At 37.1% G+C, this 17,348-nt stretch overlaps 1 protein-coding gene across 3 annotated transcripts in view; it reads left to right on the top strand.

Annotated features, from left to right (window-relative positions):
- The window catches only part of POLR3B (RNA polymerase III subunit B), an 80,430-nt gene that overhangs the window by 32,578 nt on the left and 30,504 nt on the right, over window positions 1–17,348 (top strand). For all 3 annotated transcript variants that reach the window (XM_087766645.1, XM_009474166.2, XM_087766646.1), the window contains 6 exons: window positions 395–557; window positions 2,553–2,706; window positions 4,733–4,807; window positions 5,584–5,682; window positions 9,274–9,401; window positions 16,187–16,396. In XM_087766645.1, the coding sequence (XP_087622771.1) occupies window positions 395–557; window positions 2,553–2,706; window positions 4,733–4,807; window positions 5,584–5,682; window positions 9,274–9,401; window positions 16,187–16,396 (829 nt within the window). The remainder of the gene's footprint in view (window positions 1–394; window positions 558–2,552; window positions 2,707–4,732; window positions 4,808–5,583; window positions 5,683–9,273; window positions 9,402–16,186; window positions 16,397–17,348) is intronic.

The raw sequence follows: 17,348 nt of genomic DNA, 5'->3' as shown, positions 1-17,348 counted from the left end.
ATTTTTCATTTTAAAATGTTAAAGTTTGTGTTAGAACACACAGGATATCTGGCAAATTGATAAATAAACTGATTTTGTATTTCCATTATGCTTCTAAGTAGCTGTTGCTTTGAAGAGAGAAATACAGGGTTATACATAGTTGGATAACTTAAGAACTACAGCTTCATCACCTATATTTTTTGTTAGTTTATAAATGCTAAAACATTACATTTCAGTGTGGTATAGAAAATTCTTCCTTTCTTCTCTTCTAATTTTCAGTGTAGTTAATTTGTTTCATTTCTTTCACTTTATACTTTGTTGTTGTTGTTCCTAAATACAGTTTTGGAAGAAAAAGATATGTATAGTATTAATACTTTGGAATAAAATGGATAAAAGATGTATTTTTTTATTTTAGGCTTGTGGTTTGGTTAAAAACCTTGCCCTCATGACTCATATTACTACGGATATGGAGGATGGCCCGATTATTAAATTAGCCAGTAATCTTGGAGTTGAAGATGTCAACTTGCTTTGTGGTGAAGAACTTTCATATCCAAATGTGTTCCTAGTTTTCCTTAATGGTATGTAAATTTTCAGCAGTCTGACTCTGATTTGTTGCTGATGGAAAGTTAGGCTTCGGAAAACCTCCAACAGTTTTTGGAGCAAAGTCAACCACAGATGCTGTTTTCCATGTGTAGATAATGTCATCTATAAATATTTTGATAGGGTTAGGCAGAGTAGACAGGCCAGATGATGGCACTTAGTTATCTGAAGTTGTATCCTCAGAACTTTGACTGCAGATGTGTGTAGCTGGGAAATTGAAGCTTTTTCAAATTTCAGTACTGTTTTTAAGCACACTTGCATAAACAGGCAGAAAAATATGTACATTCTATTACAGATTTGTTTGTTTGATTGTTTTTTCAGGCATTCACCAAATGAGGTACCATTCATAAAGTACTTTTAAAAGAGAATAACACTGCTAAATTTGGAATAACTTAAATTTGCAAATTCAGCGCTTCATTCACAGAAAGTATTTAATTTTACTGGAATCTTTATGTATTTTTATATATATTCCTGCAAGTGCCTTTAAAAACACAAAGGAAACATCAGTTGTTTGCAAAGTTTAGCAATGCCGTTCTCTTTAAAACTACCTTTTAAAGGGCAGCTTTCTTTGTGAATTATTAGAAAACATTAGACCTTGGAAAACAGGCCTCTTTTCTTTGTTAAAGGGATGATTTGGCATATGTGCTTTGCATCCGCATGCTTACATTCCGTTTACAACTGATCTTTTAGCGTTTCTAAATCAACAGGTACTATGATATCAGATTGCAAAATACTGACATTTTAAAAACTACAACTGTGATTTAAACATAACCTTTTGTCAACAGCATCCACTTCCAGGGACTAGTATTTAATGTCTGTCACCATGAATAAGTTCTCCATTTACCTTTGAATTAAACAGCAGTTGTTCTTGAATCCTGCCTTTTCCCAGTAACATAAAAGCAACACTTGACCAATCTGCATTCCTTTGCTCTGCTTTTCTGTAGCAGTATGTTAAAGATAAGGTTCAGTGAAACCACGTGCACTCTTTTCTGTCTGGTTTTATGGTCCAAAGGGGAGTGCAGAGCAGAAATATTGGACTCTTCTTTCACAAGCTCAATCTGTGGTATGGAACAAGAGAGTTGTGGTCCCAAACGCAGATGATCTAGTACTAAGTGAGGCAAAACAATTTACTGCTCAATCTACTAGTTTGTGAGTTTAATCCATAAAAAATTTCAGGCTTGTGGATGGCTGACTTGATTGATTTAAACTTGTGACCTGAGAGGGCAGAAAATCTGTTATGTACATATCCTTTAAGCTATAAAGACCTTTGTATTGTCTTATAAACTCTCTAAACTATAATGATTTGTCTCCTCCTTTAAAGTTTTGTTTAAAATGACAACATACTTATTTTTGTTTTATATATTAAGATGACTTTGGTCAGGTGACTCTTTAAATGAATTTTACTCTTGTTTGTTCATCATGCATCAGAATACTTAAATATGTGTTAAAGTGCCCTGCTAAGATAGCAATAGCTTGTTGAGCTAAGTTCCTGAAGGAGGAATTCTGGTGCTGTTTTGAGTGATCACATATATCAAAAATATCAGGTCTTTCTAAAATTTCTGACAAGACAGCAGGACAGTTCCTCAGTCTGTTATTGGAAAGCTTGAATCCATTTAAGTACAGGTGAAATTGCAGGCTTTGGAAGTGGTGTTTGCTTGTATACTAATTGGTGAATGGGCACCTAAGCAGGAACATATTTGAAGAAAGCTGGATGAAGCACACCAGTTAGTTCTGAAGCTATTTGGAGGCAAACAGATAGATGACCTGTGATATTCTGATGCTTTTTTTTATGTTTACTGAAAGAAAAAAAAGAGCCAATTCTTATGCATGTCAGAAAAGGGAAATTTTATGACAACTCTTATTATTTGCAAGAAGTAGGAAGTACTTCTATGCATGCTAGATGTGTTCAGAATTTGTGAGTGAGTTCTAGATATGCAAAGAATGCACCATGAATTTATTCTCTTTCTGAATAGGTAACATCCTCGGTGTCATACGTGATCATCAGAAATTAGTCAACACATTTCGGATAATGCGTCGAGCGGGTTATATCAATGAATTCGTTTCCATCTCTACAAATCTTTCTGACAGATGTGTCTACATTTCCTCTGATGGAGGGAGATTGTGCAGGTAAACATCTCATCAGAATTATCTCACTAGTGAACTTACTATAAACACTGTTTTATGCACTGTAAATACAGTGGGCTAAGACTTTCACGAGTACAGATTTAAGCAAATTCAGTAGGACTTGAGCATCTGTTTTCTCCTTAAATAGCCCTCATTCAAAACAGACAGATCTGAGAAACATACTATATAGTCAAGCAACTTAAAAAAAAAAAAAAGCCCAAATAAATCAGTTTTATCTGTAAACAAAAGCCAAACAAAATGTTTCTTCTATCTTCTTTACAAAAAAAAAAAAAAAGGAAGGGGGGATTAAAATCAACTGGTTGGCAACTCTCGTGATGTCCAATGTCCTTGAAGGGGTTTTTTTACCTCCTGTGAAGTGAGAAACAAGCAGCCAGTCTCCTGATATCCCATGAGTATGATATCACATTTTAGAATGAGAAGCTACTCTTTGTCTTCAAGGGCCTTTATTTCTGGTGTAAAACTTCCTCAGGCATGTATACCTGTTTGCTATAATACCAAGAAGTGTGTCTCACAATTTTGGTTTATTTCATTGCTTACCCTTAAATAGGTAAGGAGTTCAATAAACCTATAAGGAAGGTCTCCGCCTTGGGATGCTTATGGTCTTTATGAGACAGAAAGAGTGCCTGAATAACAGTCACGTCACAGAGGAAAGAAAAAGGAATTGGGTGGCTAAGATGAGAGAGTGGAACATAACAATATTTTGAGACAGAAAATCAGGTTGATTTATAGTAGAGGCTAGAGGTTCCAGTCAGATTATGGCAGCACTGTGCTAGGTTATTTACAAGTAAAACACCTCCAGGCCCAAGTAATTAGCCTAAAGAGCAAGGCATAAAAGATGAACAAAGCAGAGACTGGGCGAGGCAGAATGGGTTAATAAATATATGCATATTTTAGCATTGACTAACTGTGTGCATGTTTTGCACGTACTTTAAAGAAGCAGCAGCCACAATTACAGTTGGCATTCCACCTTATTCATTAATTGAATCTCAGAGCATGTTGAATGTAGTTTGAGGCATGCTAGAGGCTCCAAAACAGTACATGTACAAACCATCAGTTAATCGTACCGGGTCCAGAGATCCAGAGTAGGGGCATATTCAGTGGCAGAGAAATCACTTTTCCAGGCAGGGTGAACATCGGCCATTCTGCAGGTTTGGAGATGCAACAAAACTTCCGATTTGTAAAGACAAGTGAAATCATGTGGATTTCCAGGAGTTTACCAAGTTTGCTTTGTGGCACCCCCAACCCTGCAATTGTTCAGATACCCCTATTAACCATTTGAAAGTGCTCATTAGTCTTCAAACAGTTATTTAGACTTCAGAGTGGACTCCACAAGTATCTTGTAGCTATTTGCTGCTCTGTATAAGAGCAACTTGTCCAAATAGCAACAGCCCTTGATGTTTCATTCTTGCATGCCATCCTTTGTGTCAGTGTTTCCTTGCAGTAAGAAAGCCTTCAGAGATACATGTGCTGTTGAAATTTATGGATTCATCTGAGGTCACCCATAGTAAATGCCTGTACTTTACATCATCTAAATAACAGCAAAATACATTCCTGCATGTGGACACTTGAGCACAATCTGTTCACTCAGTGTTGTATGAAGTCCCTGCAATATCCACAGAACTTAGTGCTGTTCTTAGTTTTGTAGATTGGGAAATCTTAAATCTTTTAAAGCCATCAATGAAATGTGTAGGTAAAACTTACAAATGTTAGTTTAAAGATGGGGGGGGGGGGTGGAATAAGGCTTCCTCCTCAAAATTGAAATCTTAATTTTTCTTGTACACTTTTGGAGTACTTCATAGCCAATATGTCAGTTCAGGATATCTGTGTATCAAACCAAGGTCTCAATAATTACTGATTGTATTTATGTGGCTATACCAGGTAAAGGTGGATAAATTTTAAAAGTGGTTTATAAAATAGGTTGTGCATAGGCAGGGTTCTTACCGTAAGTATAAATTAAGTTACCTGCCTAGGTATTTGCTATGATAATCCCCCTTTTTTTAAATTGTAGACCCTACATAATTGTCAAGAAGCAAAAACCTGCGGTTACAAACAAGCATATGGAAGAACTGGCTCAGGGATACAGGTACACGATTCAAGTAGACCATATTTGTCTTGACTAAGTAAATACTGTGTGGAAATATTTCAGTCAGTCAGTATTTCACAATCTTGGGGTTAGCTATGTAAAGGAGAAGTCTACTCTCCTATATAAATTAATAATCGGTGTATTGGAGGTTTTCGTTTGAAGTCCAATTAAGTCTGGTCATCTTATTTTGTTACTGCCATGAAATTCAGTAATTATACAGAATAAATACATCTCTTAGCCTCATCTTTCTGTGAGTGGAAGGCCTGAGGCAGTATTGTCCTTCTCCTGATTAAAAAATCAAACACTTCAAAGGAATATCAACTTGACCACCCTAAACTAGGCACATTCAGAATTAGTTTTGAAACTCCTTGCAAATTCTTAGTTTGGGTGTTTAAAAAAACACACTTACACAAAAGTGTTTAAATTTAGCTTTAACTAAATTTTGCAAAACCATTACAAAAGCTTACTAGATTACCCTTATATTTGCCTACATTTATAGTGATGATGATTACATACAGGAGGATTTTATTTAGTTGTTCAAACAAGTAACATTGGTCAGTCAGGCTGTGTGAAGCAGTGCATGGGGAAGGGGATTCATTTTAAAAAATCCAGTTTTCTTTAAATACGTAAAATGCACAGAACTTCTCATGTAAAAGTATTTCTCTAGTTTAACTTCTACATGTTATATTCCTTCAATATATGTATTATGTAGTTTTATTTCTGCAGAAATATAAGAAAAGATAGTACTTCTACTGTATTTTTTAATTTAACTGTAGGAATTTTGAAGACTTCTTGCATGAAGGCCTCGTTGAATATTTGGATGTGAATGAAGAAAATGACTGTAACATTGCACTGTATGAACATACAATTAATAAGTAAGTGTGCATTCAGACTAAACACTGGTGTAGGAAAAACTTTCATAGGGTGACTGTCTGAAATGCAACCATGTTAATAATGTTACTCTTTTCACACATACACGCTGCTCCCTTGCCAATGGTTGAAACAACTTCAGATGAAAGCTAAAGAAAGAAATCTGTTTACACACATCCTAAATTATCCATGGGATAGTTACAAAAAATGGTTTAGCTTTTGAGTTTTGGGAGATCTGTTCCTGCTTCTAACTCTCAAAAATATGAAATACTTAAAGGTGTATCCTTTGTTTCTCTGGATGTGGCTTTTTTTTGTTGTAATCATTGGGCTGCTTATTGTAAGTAATTTTATACAATACGAATCCAGAAGGCAAATGGTTCCACTTGTTAGATGATGATCTTAGCATGTCATGATTGTCATTTGGAAAAATCCCTCTCTCTTACGGCTGTAGAGGGATCCCAGACAACCAGCTTATGCTAAATGTCTGAAGTATTGGAATGAGACCTTCCCTTTGACTTTTGGATGTGTAATAGGCCCTGATAAAAATGTCTGTATCATTCTGCGTATTCTTTACCCCATATGTTAAACCCATTCCTGGTATGTGATTTTCATTTAGAAAGATTTCCAGATTTGTTGTGTTTTCCACATATATGAAGGACCTGCTGCTTTGTTTTTTTTCCTGTGTCTTGTGACTGTGACTAAAGAGCCCACATTAAAGGAAGGATTCTTTTAAATTTTTAAGTCCTCCTATCTTTTTACTTTTTTGAATGTTTCTCTGATAATGTCCTGTCAACTGAAGGCTGCATATAAGGTGTTAAAAGTTATCTCCATGAAACGTTTCATAACTAGATTTATGCAGAAAATGCATTTTCTAAGTGTTCTGTCCTGGTCAAGTACTCATGGAAGCCAGCAGAAATACATCATTGATTTCAGTGGAGCTGGATGAGACCTTCAGTTATCTTTAATCTTTGTCAGATGAAATGCATTAACTCTGCTAATTAAATTGTATTGCTCCTGCCCAGGCTTTTGAAGACTTGATCACTTTAAGAAATTACTCTTGCATGCTCTTGGCTGGCTTCTGTATACATGAGCAAAGAACAGCACACACAATTGCTGTCATTTGTGCCAAAATTAAATAACTTCCACAAAGAACCAGAGCTGAAAAGTTTAAGTTACAGGACACCTGACTCAGCTAGGAAGAATAATGGGAGCGTATCACATGAAATCACTGTTTAGTCAAAAACAGGAGGAGAAGCTGAACTTCCAATGGACTAGTGTGAGGAAATGACTCCATAATAACTGTCAAAAAGTTTGGGAGCTTCTTGTGTTGTCCATCAACTTGTTTTGAGTTTAGCTTCAATGCTTGTATCTAATAGTGCCATAAGTATCTGAGCTTGCACCGTATGAGCACATTGCTCCTTGTGTTTAGTAATGATATTCCCTACATCCTGAATAGCTGATTTGCGTATCCGCTTCCCCCAGCTGATCATCTTGCATTTTAAATGGTGCGACCATGTTGGTACAACTTGTGCTGGTAATAACAACTGATACAATTCACTATTGTGAAGTATCCCATTAACATTCCTGCTTTTGTAATGTAGGCTTCTTTTAGCTACAGTATCCTCTCTTTACCTTTCCAATCCAATTAGGGGTTTTTTCTTTAGAGGATTTGACTCTATTTAATGCGTTCAATATCTTCCTTACCCATTTGTAACTCTGATTTTCAAACTGACAAGGTTGCCTTCCTTTCTTGGGCCCATTTCTGGCAGTGGCATTTTGACTTGCAGAAATTGAACTGCTCTGTAAAGTTTGAAGGTCTCTCATTAGCACTGTGGAACACCTCATAAGATACTAGGATCCACATATGTTGCATCTGCTTTGGTTGAAACAGAATTGACCTCAACGGAAAAACACTTTTTTTGAATACCCTATCTGAAAATGTACATGTCGTTCCATGCACTAGTACCTTCTGAAGAAACACACTAACTTCACTATCAGTAAGTCTTAAGCCTCTTGTTTTATTTTTTGAGAAGTGTCACCAGTTCTGTGAAGTTTTACAGAATGGGGGAGCAGTCTGTGTTTTGAGTTCAATCCTGGCTTTTGAGACCGTTTTGCAATTACTTGACTGCAGTTGGGATTCTACCATTCATATTTTCTTTAGACAGGCTTCAATTAACATAGCTGCTTTTTAACAAGCAAAGAAAAATAATGTCTATCCTCTGGCCAGCAGGTAATTTTTTTAGATTGCTAAAGCATATTCGTGATTTATAAAGATTTCTGGGACTGATAGATAATTTCACTAGGCTTGCTCCTCAGGGTTTCCAGATTTTTTTTCAGTTTTCAGATTTCATTTTTTCCAGTAGTACATACATTGTTTACTGAAGTTCCTGCTGGTCCTTGTCTTCAGTCTGTATGTACTTGTGGGTAATTCCTCAGCCTTTTTGAGCTTGTGATGCTTTGCCATCTTTTGAGTGTTGTCATAATAAAGACTTTTCCAGTCATTTCCTTTGCAAGGTCTTAAAGTTTAGTAATCAAATTAATTTGTTTAACTGCCTAAAAAAAGTCTTCCAAAAGACTTCCAAGAGAAGTCAAACATTACAGATGGGATTTTCAGAATGCAGTGGGTTTAGGTGTGTGAGAGAAGGAATGTATGCCTAAACCCAAGCTCTGTGTAATAACTCCAGAACATGATGAAAGATACGCTTTGGATAGATTTAGTTATAATTATCTTTATTCCAAAATTCCCCATTTCCTAATTACTTACCTTGATTTAAAAAGCAGATCTGCTCCAGCCAAGCTTTATTGTACACTCCATCCTTAGTTATTAGTCACTCCACTTGCATCTCAATGCACGCTATGATTTAGTTGCCGTTATTGAGCAGGGACTTTCTCCTCTGAAGCTCATACCAGGTAGAACAAATTTTGTTATCTCTCAGTCTTTACTCCTTGTCCCTGTCTTTTTACTTCTCATCAGTACTGCCGTTTAACAACATAATAACTTCCAAAATATTTGCAGAGCTTTTCAAATAGTGTTTTATTATGCCATGTCACCCATGGCACTGGATCTGGTTTGGACACAGATGCTTTCCCTCTAACTGGTATTATATAACTGACCTTGGAAAACTAAAACTACACTTTTATTTTTTTCAATACCTGAATCTGTCTAGCTCTTCCTTCCTCCCCCTCCCCAGTGGATTTCTAGATCTCTGAGATTGGTAATTTGATGCAGGGGACTCTCATTACATGAGAAGACATTCCTGAAGGCATTTTGGGTCTTACTGTATAACCTGATGTTTTATTGTTTTACTGTGTTCCCTCAGGTTGTCGTTATCCGGAGGCTTTTTCTCCATGACGGAAATTCATAAACCCTCATTTCTTTCTCCTTCATTTCTTTTCATGTGGAAACACTTAAAGCCAAAAGAAAGGGTCTAAAAAAAAAAAAGAATCCCATAGTGAATCCATATTTTGAGGTCCTACTGACTTACATTTTCATGAACAGAACTGAATTGAAGTATTATGAGATTCTACTAAATTAAGTCAATTCTAGTTAAGATGTTTGTTCACAAGGCTGCTATAATTTTATTCTTTCTTTTAAGAGATACAACGCATTTGGAGATTGAGCCTTTCACGCTTCTTGGTGTCTGTGCTGGCCTGATTCCATATCCCCACCACAACCAGTCCCCAAGAAATACTTACCAGTGTGCCATGGGGAAACAAGCAATGGGTAAGACTTTTTTTTTTATGCCTTTTTGGAGTGTTACGTAGTTTTTGAAGTTATGTAGCAAAAGCAACAAAAGAGAGAAATTCTTTCTTTCCCAGTTCACATAAAAACTTTGCCAAGAAGAGGAAAAGCACACTTCTTTAGCTTTGAGGAAGAAAGAATTTACCTCTGAAAGTTGGAAAAATTAAAAGGAAAAAAATACCGATCAGTTTTACTTAATGGAGGCCATACCTGCAGATCTTAATACTTAAAAGAAAAATTGGAGAAACTGGGGTGCTGTTGCTTTTTTGTTGTGGTTTTTTTTTATAATCGTCATGACTTTTTTTCAGCATAGCTGCAGGATTGGCAGAGTGCATTTTTTTTCTCTTTATGCTGCAATGTGCTGTGGGTTTCCAGGCAAAAAGAGTTGAAAAGTGTTCTCACAAAGAGAGACAGAGCACGGAGAGAGGAGAATTTCCCTGAATAGTTGAGTAGGTGCCCTAAAAATAAATAAATAAATAGTTAAATCAACATTAGAAAATAAGAGGAATCAAAATGCGAAAGAGAGTGCTTAGTTACTTGAACACTTCCTGCAGCTATAGTTTAGATTTTGGGCTTTTTCTGTTTTGGATGAAGAGGGCAAGTAATGGCCTCTCAGCAAAATGACTGAAACAAAATTAATTTCCTGATCACTTAATAATTATTTTTACAAAAGTGATAGCTGGTCATTAAAAACCAACCATTTTGTAAATTTGCTGTTGTGGGTAATTGACACTAGGTAAGTTCTAATCCTTCCTTTAATACACAGCTAAACTAGCATTAAAGCATCCGAGTCATATGGCCCGTGATCAAGCCAGAGTGAGTCCCAAGAAGAACCTGACCAGTAGTACATCAATTCAGACAGCTGTATTCAGACTTGTGCTGTACATGCCAGTTTTATGTCTTGTCTTGATGGCTTGCTCGCAAGTTGAGAGCTACAGGAGAACAACTCTGTGTCATGAAAAAACTACCACTTCTGTTAGGTTTACTAAACCATTTGTTTTGTGCTGTGTGTTCGAAACTGAAACACTGCACCTTTTGTGAGGCTTCTCCAGCAGAATTAATAGCGAAGTAACTGCCTTGTGCTGAACTGTCACATTCAGCACATCAAAATACCAGAAAATAGCAACAGATGCATGTCCTCCCTTTAAATTTAAAAAAAAAAAAAAGGAAAAAATAAAGGAGCAATGCAATCTTTTTCCTTACAGTTCTCCACCATCCCATTATCTTTTCCCCACCCCCGAGTCTCTATTTTATGACTGTTAGTCTCAGAGGGTTTGGTTAGTTACCACACACAGTTAAGCAGGATCAGTGTGTACAGAAAGCCAATTCAGTATCTGTGGAGTTCTTTTGTAGTTTTCTGTGTGAAGGTTTTTTTCCCGTTTTGTTTTGAGTGTCATTTGCAATTCATTGTCTGTGTTTTCTGAGGTTGGTGTATTCAGCTGCTTTGACCCTAGGTCTTGCACATTTAGCTCCTTGGATACAATCCTCTGACGTTCCTGCTGACGCTAGGAACACAAAAGCCATTGAATATCTTGAGCAATAAAAAAAGCCTTTGTTTCAGTTTGTTATGACAAAACACCTGACTCAAAGAATAAGCAGCTAGATAAAAGTACATTTTAAAAGTTGGCACATGACCTGAGCTATATTTTGCTCTGCCTGAAGTATCTGCAAACACCTGAAGCTTTTTGTAATAACTGCTTACAAAAAAGCCACCGTAAGTGACAATATGTAGGGGCAGAAAAGATTTTTCTCTACACTTACTGATCAAATGAAACCTAGAGGATATTCCTGAAACATTACACATACTTTTTTCTGTTTGTATTTATGAAGAGGTGTGAAGAAGTGCTTCAAAACCCCCACCTTTGAGTAACCATCCACCCTTCTTGCTGTCTTTCCCCAACCTGAAATTGCAGAGCAGCTTCTGGTCCAGCATTGCCATGTGGAAAGTCTCATGTCCAAGTCCACTGTGTCACTCCCTCCGCTGTCAAAACCTGGGGGCATGGAGGCAGCCCCAGGACTCGGAGTGGGAAAGGAGAGCCTTGTGCTGCTCAACACTGACCCCCTCTGACCACGTCACAGGGCTGTGCCAGCAGCTTTGGGCAGTCTTTGCTCTTTTTTCAGTAACATCAAGCTAGGGAAAGGTGTGAAAGCATAAGTAAATGGAAGGTGGACATCAGAGCTTGCAATGGGGTCTGTAATCCGGTATCCCTGACAAGTGTTAGGTATTAAAATGTTAATGTTTGAGCAGGATAACATTAAATGTCCTGAAAAATACCTCCCTTTCATGGGCAGAATGAGTCATCTTGTTGGAGGACTAGGGCTGTGCTTAGTGAGCAAACTGGATTTCAGTGAAATGAAATTGAAATGAAATCCCTCTGTTTTGGCATAGATATTTTACCATATGTTGCAGGTTGAACTGTAAGACTGAGGGGAAGTTATGATTAGGTGGCAAATACAACAGCAGCTGGGAGGACCTCACTTGAACGTTGACATTTCAGTGCAAAGTTAACAGTTGTAGCTTAAAATCTGAGAAGTATTTAAGATTAAAATACAAGAGTCCATACTGTTTGCATTCCATGTGTTGCTAAAATAATGTTTAAGAGGATCAAGGGTTCCTATAATTAGAGAAATAATTGTAAATGGAGCTTCTCGATTCCATTAAAACATAGAAAATCAGTCAGTTTTACACACTGTGCCTCTGTGACTGCAAAACGTTGTATAAAAGCCTAATGTAAGAAATGAAAACATACACATTTTCCTGCCAGTAATCCACCATATTGCACATGCACATGCGCATCTGTGAAAGCGGCAGTGTGGGTACACAAAGCAAGCTGTACGCTCTCACAGCCCAACTGTGCACTGCAGTTTCAACCCAAATGTCATAACACAAGTCTTGAGTAAGGAAAGGAGGGTTTGGGCGTTAATTATTACTTTAACCTGTGAAAGAGCATAAAGTATTTGAGGGGAGGGTGGTAGGTGGGTCAGAGCTTTGTTGCAGAGGTTTATGTTGAAGCAACTTCTTTGATATTACAAAAAAACCCTCTTACTGTATCATGAACATTCTGCTTTGCTTCTGTGAAATAGCAAAGCCCTTTATATACTGCTTTGCCTTGTGCCATAACCAGCTGAATGTGTTAAGATTGTGCTGAGAAGACAAATGTACTTCAAGGAACCAAGTGCTGGGGGTTGTTGGTTTTTGACAGTTGTGAAAGGCTTGTTGGTGGGCTGAGAGCTGAAGTGCTCCCAAATTTCGTACGGCTAGCCTATTGGCAGAGGATCGAAACAAACGTCAGAGCAAAACCAACTGTTGCTGGTCATCGCAAGCTGGACCTGGGTGATTTGCGGCCAGGGCTCAGTTCTGCCTCTGCTCTTTGAGGAGCAGCCTGTGTGCTCTGCGACATGGTCTCTTTTTGCCAGCTTTTCTCTCCTTGGTAGCAGGCACAGAAGTGCTGAGACAGAAATGAGCCAGACCACTTCCCCCAATTTACCCATAATCTTTTTAACTGACTTCTTAATCTTTCTACGGTGAAAAGCATATTTTAAATGCTGAACATCCAGATCACTTAATACATGTACTGTGAAAATCTCTCTGAGCTGAGTTGAAGCCCCCTCCACAAGATTCAGTGCAGCGTTTAAAAACTGTACTCCTTTCTCTGTTGGTTTGTGCTCATGTAAAAGGAGAGAATAGTAGAAAATCCATGGTGAAATCAAGGGAACTACAGAAGTACGGCAACTCTTTTCTTGGCATGTGCACTAATAGCCCTTTTGGCTCATGTCTGAAGTAGATTGATTTCTGTATCCTAGTTAATCTTGATTGTACAGTTTAATGTTGCTGTAAGTAAAACACTAGAGAATTGGATAAACGCTTATTTTAGCTGGCTGTTTGTTCTGGTGAGTTCTCAAAACTTTCTGCATCAGAATGAAAATAGCCCATTTATGCTAAATATCAATAGATAGCATTTTTATAGTGATTACTTCACACTGAGGAATGATCAAATGATACTTTAACAGAAAAAAAACCACCTTGTCAGGAAATGGAAAAAAGGAAAGAATGCACACATGCATTCACAATATACCAAGCGCTGAGAAAAGCAAGAAAACGATCTTTGTTGCATCCAGGTCAACCTTGTGTGTTTTGCTTTAAACAGGGCTAATTACCAATGAAAAAAATCAGTTCTTGCTGTTGGGATAATTATAAATGTGGGTCATTGTGAGCAGAGTTTGTTATGGTGAACTTTAATTATACTTTACTTTTGCTTGGCTATTTGGCTGAAGCAAACAAGGGCTCTCTTCTTTCAGAGAGAAAACAGAAATAACGCTAGTGACTTCCTTCATTTCAGTGCCCACACCGAGGTCTCGTCCCAACACACCAGTCCTCAGAAGAAGAGAGCTGCTTCTTAATTTTAAATAAGCAGATTGTGGTTTAAGGCTGTCGTTTATTAGACCGGTCTAGAGAAGGCATTATTTGTATAACCATTAAATCATAGCAATTAGGACAAATATTGCTCATGTACAGCATGCTTTTTGGCTAATTTATTTCACTCGTGCTCTTGAATCATTCTCTAACCAGTTTCTTTCCTGCTAGGATATCCATCATTGATATATATGTATATGTTTTCCATTTGATATGATACAGCATTCAACTCCTGAAGAATTGCCTGAGTACAGTTTATTACTGAGGCTCAAAATCTCAGTAAAGTCAGTTGCTCATGGCTCTTGCTCTGATATAAAAAGTAACAGTTCCATTAGGCTTATCTGAACCTCTGATAAAAATGCCAGCTTTGAAATACATGAAGCATCTGAGAGAGAAATAATTTGCATTACCTGGAATATGTAAAAGTGTCATCTGCAATCCTTGATATATAGAGGACTTCCACAGATCGTTACTGGAGTATAAAGCACAAGTTTAGCTATGATCAGGTGCTCCAGACTTCATCCCATCTTAGCATCCCTCATCAGTGAACCATAGCAGGTACAGCATATAAGCATCTCAGAGGAGAAAAAAATGGCAAGCATTTCAAAACTGAAAGTTGGCATGGCTTACTCAGGAGAAGATTTCTCTCAACAACAGGAAAATGTACCTATCCATGAAACTTTTACGATGAGCTCTACAGCAGACAACCTATCCTGAAAGCACACAGATTATTCATTCTAGGTGGAGAGGGAAAAAATGGTCTAAACCTCTAAGTTTTTAATTTGGAAGTAGATTTTCCTAGCTGTATAGTGGGAAAACCATTTTTAAAATCACAGTACAATGAAAGCAATGTCTAATACTTAGGCTGAGAACATCAGAAGTAATAGGACCTTCAGAGGGTGGGTCTTGCGGGAGGTGACTGGGAAGGTCTTCAGTGCTGATGAATCCAGGTCCTACCAGCTTGCTTCTTACTGGAGACAGAAAATACTGCTCAGGGATGATTAATTTCCTTCTTCAAGAGACAGAAAAGCAACTGCCCAAAAGCAAGAGACAAGTAAAGCGTGTCAACTCTACCAAATCCTCCTCGCTGTTTGAAAATGCTGTGCCCGTGGCTTCAAATCCACTTTCTAGAACCAAGGAAATTGCAAGTGGATGCATATAAAACTTGAAGCTGGCTTCCCCTAAGAGCAGATTTGTGTTCAGCTGTACTATATTGCGGCTATGTGAAGTCTTCATTATATACTGGTTGCTTTGACCTTTCCTTGAAAGCAGCCAGCCTCTGAAATTGCAGGAGAAAATAGAAAGGTTTTGAAAGACTTACCTCCTAAGCACAAGTACTGCAGAATATTTAGTACTTAAAACTTTAAAACTTTAACTTTTCAGACTATAATTTCTTAATTGCGTAGAGACATAGCATGGTCCTGGTACAGCAAACTCTAATAAACATATGATTGCCTTAACTTTTGTTCTGCTACACAACGGTTTATGTTTCCCTGCTGGGTGTTAATTATTTTTTCCTCAGATTTCAGAAGACACTTTGGCAGTCTGATGGGACAGGGCCAAAAATTTCAGTCTCAAGCTGGGAGGTCTATACAAAGGATTGAATTCTGAACCGTAAATTTAAAATTAATTTCATGTAAAAAGACAAATATATTGTGAGTGAACTTCTACTGTAGTCTTTCTAGCAATGATGCTTCTAATTTCAGAAAGTAAATCAGTCTTGGCTGCTGCTAACTATATGCTTTGTTCATGCTTTGTGACATTCTAACACAGGCTGCTGTTGAACTAATTATTGTCCAGAAAAGGAAGGAAATACGATGTGGAAGACACAGAGCTTGATCCATGGTTCCTCTTGAACTCAATGGGAGTCTTTCTGTTGATTTTCATGAAATTTTGGATCAGATCTGTGGAACACAAGTTCAGCTCTCAAAAAAAACCCTATGACTATTAGAACAATAAAAGCAAACTTCATATTTGCAGGTTTTTTTCAGTGTCATGATTAAAAAAGAAATCCTATTTGCATTCAGTCATATAGGACCTGACTTTGATTTCTTTTGTTGTTCTCTTTGTCTTGATGCTTAGGTTTTCCCTGTTTAAGAAAAAATAAATAATTCTTTCTGGAAGCTTAAATTAAGATGCCACTTACATCTTTATTTAAATATAATAAAGCAAAGTTGTTTTGGTTTGGTCTCTTATGTTTTTTTACCCCTTATTTTCTTGAAGAATTTCTATTATTAGATTAAATTCTTCAGTTTGTGGTTTTAGTTAATTTGCATTTTGGTAATTTTTTAGTCAAAACATTTCTAGGAAACTCACTAATATTGACACACTTTTGTTTTTCTTTTACGTACAGGTACTATTGGATACAATCAAAGAAACAGGATAGATACTCTTATGTATCTTCTAGCCTATCCGCAAAAGCCAATGGTAAAAACAAAAACAATTGAACTGATAGATTTTGAGAAACTTCCTGCTGGGCAGAATGCCACAGTTGCTGTGATGAGCTACAGTGGTTACGATATCGAAGATGCTCTTGTCTTAAACAAGGCCTCTTTGGACAGAGGTAAGAACCATCAGTTCTTTCCCACTTCTCTAGTCTGTGTTCTATACATGTTGTAATAAACTTGTCTCGTAGTGTTATCCTATAATAACTCTTACTGCAGTTATGAACAGTACATCTCCAATTAAGAAATCGAATTCCCAAACTGCTTTGAATGCTTTTATCATAGAATCATTTTGTTTGTTTTCTGTGTGAATGGTGATTGTGATTCCATGCTTGCAATAGTGCAGTGAAGTTGGCAACGTGTGAATAAACTTCTGAGTATGAATATTATAACAAAATATTATGAATATTATAACAAAAAATGGCGAACTTTTGTCCTCAAACAAAAAGTGTAAATGGTCCCTTTTTGAAAATATTTAGTTTATAAAAAATGTAAGGTATTAGATAATCTGTTCTGTTGGGCTTGCTTTTTAGATGGTTACCTGAACATTACTAACAGAGGGGTCTCATTATTTTCACCAATAACAAAAGCAATAGATGAAATTAGACTTCTGAATGTATTTGGGAAAGGAATGGAAAGCGTGACAGTTTGTGTCATTGTGAACTTGATGCTCTGAGGGAGCAACAGCAGTATTGCCTACGTTCTGAGAGAAAATAATAGTATTGTCTAAAGCAAAATAATTTAGTGTTTATTCAGAGATAAACTAGTGACCCGCTTCCTTAAAAAAAAAAAAATCTATGCAGTGCAGTGTATTTTAAGTAAAAGTACATAAGCACCAAATAGAAGGTAACAAAGTGAAACCTATGTGTGTGCTGGTCTGACCTGTCTCGCTCTCTCCGCAATTCTTCAGCGCTTTATGTTAATGCTGCTGGGGGTTGGAGGAGAGTTGCCTGAAAACTTAGTCTCTCTTCTCTCTCTTTTCTAAATAAATTCCCTTGAGAGAAGACATAGTGCAGTGTGATCAAATTGGTTTTAGTTTCGGGTGGCCAAAATCAGATTCTTCCATGACTT

The sequence above is a fragment of the Nipponia nippon genome, unplaced genomic scaffold, assembly GCF_047370975.1.
Source record: "Nipponia nippon isolate SJK-2023a ecotype South Korea unplaced genomic scaffold, ASM4737097v1 scaffold_3, whole genome shotgun sequence".
In the NCBI taxonomy this organism is placed as follows: Eukaryota; Metazoa; Chordata; class Aves; order Pelecaniformes; family Threskiornithidae; genus Nipponia; species Nipponia nippon.
Note: the sequence above shows the minus strand (reverse complement) of the source record. Positions and strands in the feature narration are given on the sequence as shown.